Raw genomic sequence first — 8988 nt, forward strand, 5'->3', positions numbered from 1 at the left:
ACCTCAAATTCTTTTAACTCTTGGGCAAAGAAGGCTCCTCTGAGACAGCGGTGGGGCTGAATGGAGGGGACAAGCCTCCCCCGCCCCCCACTCCCACTTTTCTACAGGCATCCCCTGAAAATACACTTTCTCCTGAGACAACCAAGGGCTGGATTTAAGGCCTGCCGTCCACACTCATGCGCAAGCAATGCACATCGAGCGACCTTTAGCAATCTTTTAAAGCATTTATTTCGGGAGATTTCTCGTGCCTAAGTCATTTCTCCGAAGCGGAATTCCAGCCCTTGCTGCGTCTGTCCGGCATCTGAGTTTATTGCGTGTGGCCCCCTCCCTTTGACCACCTTTGGGAAATAAATGCACTTATCTGAGAAAGGCAGTCAAATGTCGCCCTGGCTTTTCCTCAACCCCCCCTCCCCCTCCCCCTCCCCTCCCCTTTTAAATAATTCAAGTGCTTAAATGGCATTCTGCATATATCACATTCGGCTACGGAAGCTGTCAATTAACATATTGGAACCAACCATCCGGGGTTTGTTTGTTTTTGTTTGTTTTCCCACCCGAGACTCAAGATCGATCGTGGCTTAGGGGTGGGTTGGTTCTTTCCTCCCGGATCGACGTATTGCAAACATGCATCTCAGACTTCTCAGGTGCCCCCACCCCACCACCCCCTCAATCAATCTAGCCTTGAGGAGAGGCAGTCCTGAGACCCGGTGGTCTTCCAAGTCCTTTGGTCCCCTCTCCAAGACACCTCCAGCATCTTCTGATCATTTCTTGGCCTTCTCTTCTTTGGCGGTGAGTTTGCCGTCTTTGGGCTCCATCCCAGATGACTTTTCGGCTTTCTCCACCTCGCTCGCCTTGGCGGGCTCTTTGGGACCCTCCGGCGTGGGAGACTCTTTGGGGCTTAAGGTCTTCTTGGCTTCTTCTTTGGGTTTCTCCGCTGCTTTGGGTTTCTCTTTCTGCTCCTCCTCCTTCTTCTTGGGCTCGGCTTGCGCCTTTTTGGGTCCTTCTTCTTTCTTCTCCTCGGCCTTCTCAGCTTCCTTCTTGGCCGGCGGGCTCTGGCTCTTGGCTTTCACTTCCTCGGCTGGAGATTTTGGCCCAGTGGCCTTGCTTCCTTTCTCCACCTCTTTCTCCGGTTCTGGTTTGGATGATGGCTTGGCGGTGGCCTCCTTTTCCTTCCCCTTGCTGTCCTCAGCCTTGGGAACAGCAGCTGCATTTTTCCCATCAAGGGTGGGTGACTTGGCCTTGGGGCTTTCTTTCTTCTCCACTTGGTCTTCAGTCTTCTTCTCCTTGGCTTCTGGCCTCGGAGCCTCCTTGGCTGGGCTCTCCGGCTTGGTCTCCTCTTCTTTCTTGCTCGGTTTCTTCTCTGCCACGGGCTTGGCTGGCCCCTCTTTTGCTTCTTTCTCAGGTGCCTTCTCCTCCTTGGTCGCTGGCTTTGCCGGTTCCTTTTGGGGTGCGGCGTCTTTTTGGGGAGATTTAGCTTTATCCTCCATGGGGGTCTTGACCTTCTCTGGAGACTTAGCTTCCTCTTTTGGAGGAAGCTTGAGTTTTTCTGGAGGTTTGAGGTCCTCTTTTGTCGGGGAAGCCGCTTTCTCTGGGATCTTCAAAGCTGGAGGTTTCTCTGCCTCCTTCGTTGGAGATTTCGGCTTTTCTGGTGTCTTGAGGTCCTCTTTTGTTGGGGAAGCCACTTTCTCTGGGATCTTCAAAGCTGGAGGTTTCTCTGCCTCCTTCGTTGGAGATTTCGGCTTTTCTGGAGTCTGGCTCTCTTCCTTGGCAGGAGATCCAGGTTTTGCTGGAGATTTGCGTTCTTCTTTGACGGGGGATGTTGCCTCCTCCACTGGTTTCTTGCCGGGGACTTTCAACAATTCCTTGGTGGGTGACACCACTTTGGCTGGAGGCTTAGCTTCCTCTTTTGCAGGAGAAGTCACCTTCTCAGGAGATTTGGCTTCCTCTCCCTTCTTTCCTGGCAAGGAGATCTCCTCTGCATATGGAGATTCTTTCCCTCTTCCGGCGTCTTCCTTTTCTTCTCCTTCACCTTCTCCTTTTTCCTCCTGGGTTTCCTCCTCCTCCTCCTCCTCCTCCTCCTCTTCTTTTTCCTCTTCTGCTTCCTCCTCTCCCGCTTCCCCTTCTTCCTCAACCTCTTCTTCCTCCGTCACTTCTTCAGTCACCTGCACGTCCTCCGTCTGCTCTTCGACAATCACCGTCTCCTTCTCCGATTTCTCCACCCCTTGGATTTTCTCCTCACTTTTGACTTTGACGCGAGCCGGAATGCTTGGGGCCTTGGGTGGGATTTCGGGGAAAGGGAAAATCCCCATCCCACTGCCAAAGTGGCATTCCTCTCCTTCCAACAACTTCCTGTTTCCAAAACAAAGAGAAGAGGGGTGGGGGGAATCAAAACTGTTGCTCCAGGCAGAGAATCAAAACCACGTCAAGTATTTGGTACTTTTATGAAACCTTAGTAAGACACACACACACACACAACCTGGAATACTGCATCCAGTTTGGGTCAGCACATTACAAAACAGTTGTTGAAATTTTGGAGAAAGTGCAGAGAAGAACAACTAGGATGATTAAAGGCCTGGAGACAAAAACCTATGAAGAAGGGTTGCAGGAATTGGCTATGGCCAGTCTAGAGAAAAGAAGGACTAAGGGGTGACATGGTAGCACCGTTCCAGTATTTGAGGGGCTGCCACAAAAAAAGGGGGTCAACTTATTTCCCAAAGACCCAGAAGGCAGGACAAGAAGCAACGGATGGAAAGTAATCAAGGAGAGAAGCAACCTGGAATTAAGGAGAAATTTCCTGATGATCACTCTATTGGTGAATAAAATAGAACGGAACGGAGTAGAGTAGAGTAGAGTAGAGTAGAGTAGAGTAGAGTAGAGTAGAGTAGAGAATAGAATAGAATAGAATAGAATAGAATAGAATAGAATAGAATAGAATAGAATAGAATAGAATAGAATAGAATAGAATAGAATAGAATAGAATAGAATAGACAGAGTTGGAAGGGACCTTAGAGGTCTTCTAGTCCAACCCCCTGCTCAGGCAGGAAAGCTTATACCATTTCAGACAAATGATTGTCCAATCTCTTCTTAAAAACTTCCAGTGTTGGAGCCTTCACAACTTCCAGAGGCAAGTTTTTCTTTCTTAATCCAGAGGGTTGGGCTGAAAAACCAATAGCCAAATTTTTGGGGCAGGAACGGTGTCGAGGACTAAAAAACAGCTTTTTAAAATCAGGGTGAGAAGAAATATTAGAAGAAGAACTCAGATGGAGCCTTTTCATGCTCTCTTAATTTGGATTTCCCTTGATCGGCCTCCACGTACCTGTAAGCAGCTATCTCGATGTCTAGAGCCATCTTGACGTTCAGCAGATCTTGGTATTCTCTGAGCTGCCCGGCCATTTCCCACTTGGTATTCCTCAGCTCGTTGTCCAGCTGGGCAATTGTATCCTAGGGAAGAGACACAACCTGCTGTGAACACTTTTGCATTAAAAAAGGAAAGCCAACAGAGTACAGGTAATCCTCAACTTACAACTGTTCATTCAGTGACTGTTCGAAGTTACGATGGCATTTTAAAAAATGACGTATGACCGCTTCACACTTACGACCGTTGCAGCATCCCCATGGTCGTGTGAACAAAAGTCAAGCGCTTGGCAACGGACTCATATTTACGATGGTTGCAGCGTCCGGTGTGGGTGTGGGTGTCACGTGATCCCCTTTTGCGACCTTCTGACAAGCAAAGTCAATGGGGGAAGCCAGATCTGACTTAATTTAACAATTGCAGCGATTCACTTAGCAACTGTGTCATGAAAGATAATAAAACGGAGCAGAATTCCCTTCACAAATGTCTCACTTAGCAATGGCACTCACGAAAGCTCATGAAATTTCATCCTTTGTTAGCCTGGAAAGATACCGCAAAACTTCTAATTTATTTATTTATTTTTCTTATCATCGCTAACTGATTTTCAAACTTGCTCACTTTAAGACGGGTGGGCTTTTAACTGCCAGAATTCTGGGAGTTCCCAGAATGGCTGGCTGGGGAATTCTGGGAGTTGAAGTCCACAAATCTTTGCTGCTTGTTACCTGATAAGACTGGACATCCAATTGGTGGCGATCTTCAATGTCCAGCCTCTGTCTTTCCAAGGACTCCTTCATTCCTCGGAGAGTTTCCAACTCTGTCGTTTTGGAGTGCAGTTGCCTGCGATATTCCGATAGCTCCTCCTGGGCACTGCGGATGGCACCCGTGTTCACCTTGGCAGCTTCCGACAGCTTGTCCAGCCTCACTGCAGAACGGAGTAGGGAAAAGGGAAGAACTTCAATGAGCTTCTGGAGTTGACACTGTTGGGTATTGAAAGCCTGTTTTACAAAGGGTTGGGATGGTTTTTGCTCCAAAGGGGTAACTCTCTCTCGACCAGCTATGAAAATATCCCCATTATAGGTTGCAGGTCACTCTGCCCCTTCCTGGTCCACATTATAGATGTTTTATTTATTTTTTATGGAAATGAACCAAATTAATATGTAGACCTTTGTTGTTTGGACTAATTACTGGAAAGATCCTCGTTGTTCATTGGCGTTGCTTTTAACTGGCATTCTGGAAAAAAGTTAATCCTTAGCAGAGTACTGCGTTCAGAGGTGTGTCGGAAGGAAGGAAGAAGGAAGGAAGGAAAGGAAGGAGGGAGGAGGGAGGGAGGGAGGGAGGGAGAAAGGGAGGAAAGAGAAAGAAAAAAAAGAGAAAGAAAAAAAGGAAAGGTTTTCAAGAAAAGATCGCACAACCATTTGTCCATGATGGTACCAGTGCTCCTGGTATAAGGGCAGGGGGTTGGACTAGAAGACCTCCAGGGTCCCTTCCAGCCCCATGACACGATGAAAAATGGAAAGGATTGGATTTTTAAAACGATGCCTACGAGAGAAACGTCTCTCCTGGAAGCTGGAGGCGGATTTCCCAAGCTGGATTCTGCCTGGGCGAAGCCACTTTGCAGTCTGACTCAGCAAACCCAGAGCCTTTAGAACAAAGCTCAGAGAACTCCGCAATCCAGTCAGAGCTGAGGTCTCTGATCCCTGGCTGCGGCTGATGGCTGATGGATCTCGAAGTTCTCGGTTTGGAAACCCCAGTCCTTACAAGCCTGGAAGCAGCACCATGGACAGCGCTCCGGCCTCGCACGCCTCGACGCCTCTCTCTCTCTCTCTCTCTCTCTCTCTCTCTCTCTCTCTCTCTCTCTCTCTCTCTCTCTCTCTCTCTCTCTCTCTCTCTCTCTCTCTCTCTCTCTCTCTCTCTCTCTCTCTCTCTCTCTCTCTCTCTCTCTCTCTTTCTCTCTCTCTCTCTCTTTCTCTCTCTCTCTCTCTCTCTCTCTCTCTCTCTCTCTCGCCCCCCCAAGAGGAGACGAGACAAGAGAGTATCCTGAATGTGGATTAGCATCCCCAAGGCTCGAGTGGATCGTGGGGGGGGGTGGAACTATGGGGCAATAGGTTATAGAATTTGGACAGGATATTAAGCAGATTTCGCCCCTGATAAAAAAGAGGGGAAACTTTGCAACGCCGGATCAACGCGGGTCAAGAGACAATGGGGGGGAGGGGGGTTTGTCCCCAAGTCTGGCAGCCCCCTTCCAAAGGGCTGCAACGCCCCCATTCGTCCTCCAGCGGTTGGTGAGGGGGAGGCGATCCCCAACACAAATATCTTTTTTGAAGTTGGCTCGCAGCCTCGTTGATTGGGGGGGGGAGAGGCGGAGGCGGAGAAGAGCCGGCTTTTCTGCCGGCAGCCGCATCGAACTCCCCAGGGCCGCCTCGTTCTCCCCCCCCCACCCCGCGCGCGCTCTTTCCGCTTTAAATCGCCCCGCCCCTCCCGTCCCCAGCCGAGCTGGCGCCCGGGTGGGGGGGGGTGGGGGGGGAGTGTCTGCAAAGATGGGGAGGGAGGGGTGGCAAAGGAGGCTAGTCACGCTGCGCCAGTCTGGCCCCTCCTTGCACCACCCTCCCCCCCCACGAAAAACTGCAGGAGGGACTTTGCACTTCAGTTGCCGGCCGGAGTCAGCCTAGACTGCGGCACCACTTGGCCCGCCCCGCCCCCCCAACTCCACAGCGTCTGGGCAACCCCCCCCCCTTGCTGGGAAAGTGACCCCCACTCTCGCCTCTTACCCCCTCCCGCCCCTTTCTCCTCCTGCTCCAAGAACTCTTATTTTCCCGTTTTTCTCTTCGCACACACACACACACACACCCGCCCCCTTCTTGCTGCTTTTTTCTGCCCTTCCAAAGGAACTAGGAAAGTCCCGTTCTTCTTTCTGCCCCTTCTTCTCAAGCGGGGGAGGGGGACCGACGCTCCCTCTTCCGCAGGGGGGGAGACAGACCCCCCTGTTACTACCCAAGAGAGGTTGGCTTTCGTCTCTCAGACGCTCTTTCCGAAGCTAATTTCCCTGCCAACTTTGACCGTCTGGGTGGGTCAAGGGCGCGGGTGGGGGCGTTTTCTTGCGCCCCTCCCCCCGGCTGTCTCTCCTGACCCACCAGCCTTTCCTTTTCTCGGCCCCATAGTTTGAGGTGAGCCCTCGCTTCCCCCAGGTTTGGGGTGAATGTATTGCCTCCATCCCTCGCTAAGATGCGAAATTGGGCATTGACACCCCCCAAGTAAGAGATGAATAAAAACGAGGAGCGAATGAAACTGATAGGGGGGGGTGTGGCGCCCCTCCCCACCCCCGGTTGGCGCCCACCCCATCGCCCGGAGCCGGGAGGTCGCTGCAAGAGACTCCTTCCTCCAGGGTCCCCCCAACGCCCTCCCCGCCTCACCTCGGAAAAACTCCTCGGACTGCGTGGAGCTCTTGAAGGCGTGACCCTCCATCTGGGCGCGGATCTCCTTGAGCGCCGAGGTGACATCCGACTGGAAGGCGGGCAGCTCGCGCAGCTCGAAGACGGCAGCCGGGCCGCCGCCTTGGATCTGGCGCAGCAGCTCGGCCACCTCGTCGCCGTGGCTGCGGCGCAGGAAGAGGCTCTCCTCGCCCAGGGCGGCCAGCTTCCTCTCCAGCTCGCCCTTGGCCAGCTGGGCCTGCTGGGTGAAGTTGGCCAGGGCGCGGCCGGCCGCCTCGTGCTCCTCGCGCAGCCGGGCCTCGTCGTCCAGCCGCTGGCGCAGCGCCGCCACCTCCTCCTCCAGCCGCTCCTGCTCCAGCCGCAGCTGCCCCTTCTCGTTGCCCGCCCGGACCAGCGCGCCGCGCATCTCCTGGATCTCGCGCTCGTACAGCTCGCCCAGCGCCGAGCGGCCGGCCTGTTGCTGGCGCAGCGCCGCCGCCTCGGCCTCCAGCTGCCCGTTCTGCACCTCCAGGGCGCGCACCTTCTCGATGTAGCCGGCGAAGCGGTCGTTCAGCGCCTGCAGCACCTCCTTCTCGTTGCGCCCGCCGCGCAGCTCGCCGTTCAGCGGCGCCAGCGACTCCAGGCTCTCGCTGGACGAGCCCAGCTGGCGGCGGGAGCCCGAGGCCGAGCAGCGCGACCAGCCCTGCGAGTGGAAGCCGCTGGAAGACAGCGAGACGGCCCCGGAGCGCGAGAAGACAGCCGGCCCCGCCGAGCGCAAGCCGCCGCCGGCATCCTTGCGGAAAGCCGAAGGGCCGCCGCCGAAGAGAACCTCCGCGCCGTAGCTCAGCATCGCGCCGTCGGAGAGGACACTGCGGCAGCCGGCCAGCCGCGCCGCTTATATGCAGCCCGGAGCCACCCCTCCGAGGAGGAGGAGGAGGAGGAGGAGGAGGAGGAGGAGGAGGCACCGAGCGCCGCCTCGCCTTTCCACCCCGGGGGTGGGGGTGGGGTTGTTGAACCAGACAGAGTCTCGGTGCAGCCTTCCGTCCTTTCCACGGAAGCCCCGGGGCTCCAAGGGGCCCCCCTCCAGCCAGCCAGCTCCCCCAAATCGCAGGCAGAGGCGCGGCGCAGAGGTAGACCTAGAACCCCACCCACCCACCCACCACACACACACAAAAACCCTCCCGAAGAGTGATCAAGTTGGAAAGCTGCCGCAAACCCGCCCAGGGGAGTGGGGGTAGACTCTCTTAGGAGTAAGAGGGGAGTGGTGGTGGGGGGACCCCGCTTCAGACCCATCACTGCTGTGGAAGCTGCCTGGATAAGCTTTGGGCCGATTTCCCCCTCACCAGACCCCCCCCACCAAAACTACCTCGCAGGGTTATTGTTCAGGAGAAGAAACGAGGGATGGGTGCGCGGTGGGTGTGGGCGCCCCCATTTAACAGATGAGTTTTCCTAAACTTTCATCACATTGGACTTTCTGCAACCAAACAGAATTTACTCCTTCCTATTCCTACTAGTGATCATCCAAAAAAAATCCCCCCCCCCCCAAAAAAAAGATCATTACGTCCTGGTTCTTAATCCCCCTGGCTGGAAAATTGGCTGTTAGGATTATCTGCCCCCTTTTACTTGAGCTTTATTGAGGCATCCATTCCGTCTTTTATAGATGGTTAACGGCAGCCTTAACTCACCCCTGTCCAAGCTAAACATCTGAAAGCTGGTTGGGAAGCAGAGAGAAAACCGTTTGTACGTGCTCAGAGGCGCTCTGCTGTTTTGTGATGGGAAAAAAAAATGTGCCAGCTCTTTCACTGGTTCTCGGCATGGAGTAATAGCAAACAATCCCTTGTTGCCACCGTAAACTGATGATGTTACCTAGTTTGGTAATGAAACGTCTGCAAGAAACCCACCAAGCTCAGAGAGCACCAGGGACCCACATGCCCCAATAAAGGCAGCGGTCAAAGAGATTTTATGAGGCTTTTGAGCATCCAGGAGACCGAACGGGCATAGTTTAAGGGAGAACAAGATTTGGGGGGAATTTAAAATGGGTCAGCGAGAAAAGCAGAGTGCTGTAAAGCTGTGGTGCTGTTTCTTTTTCTGTTGTTCTTTTGGGGGAAACGGCTTCCTGTTAATCGCATTTGAGAAGCTCTTTTCCACCCTCATCGTATTCCTCCTGCATGTTTCATCTTCCTCTCTTAAGTGGGCTAATGCGTAGAGCCTGGCTGGCTGGGGAATTCTGGG

General features: G+C 53.6%; 1 protein-coding gene across 1 annotated transcript; it reads right to left on the reverse strand.

Annotated features, from left to right (window-relative positions):
- Positions 1-758: 758 nt before the first annotated feature.
- On the reverse strand, positions 759-7606 carry NEFH (neurofilament heavy chain; the record flags this gene model as incomplete). Its single annotated transcript, XM_081338826.1, has 4 exons — positions 759-2346; positions 3314-3438; positions 4072-4271; positions 6760-7606. The coding sequence occupies 4 exons, from the start codon at positions 7604-7606 to the stop codon at positions 759-761; spliced, it is 2760 nt and encodes a 919-aa protein (XP_081194952.1).
- Between the last annotated feature and the right edge of the window lie 1382 nt (positions 7607-8988).

Source organism: Vipera berus, assembly GCF_964194415.1.
Source record: "Vipera berus genome assembly, chromosome: 14".
NCBI classification, from domain to species: domain Eukaryota; kingdom Metazoa; phylum Chordata; class Lepidosauria; order Squamata; family Viperidae; genus Vipera; species Vipera berus.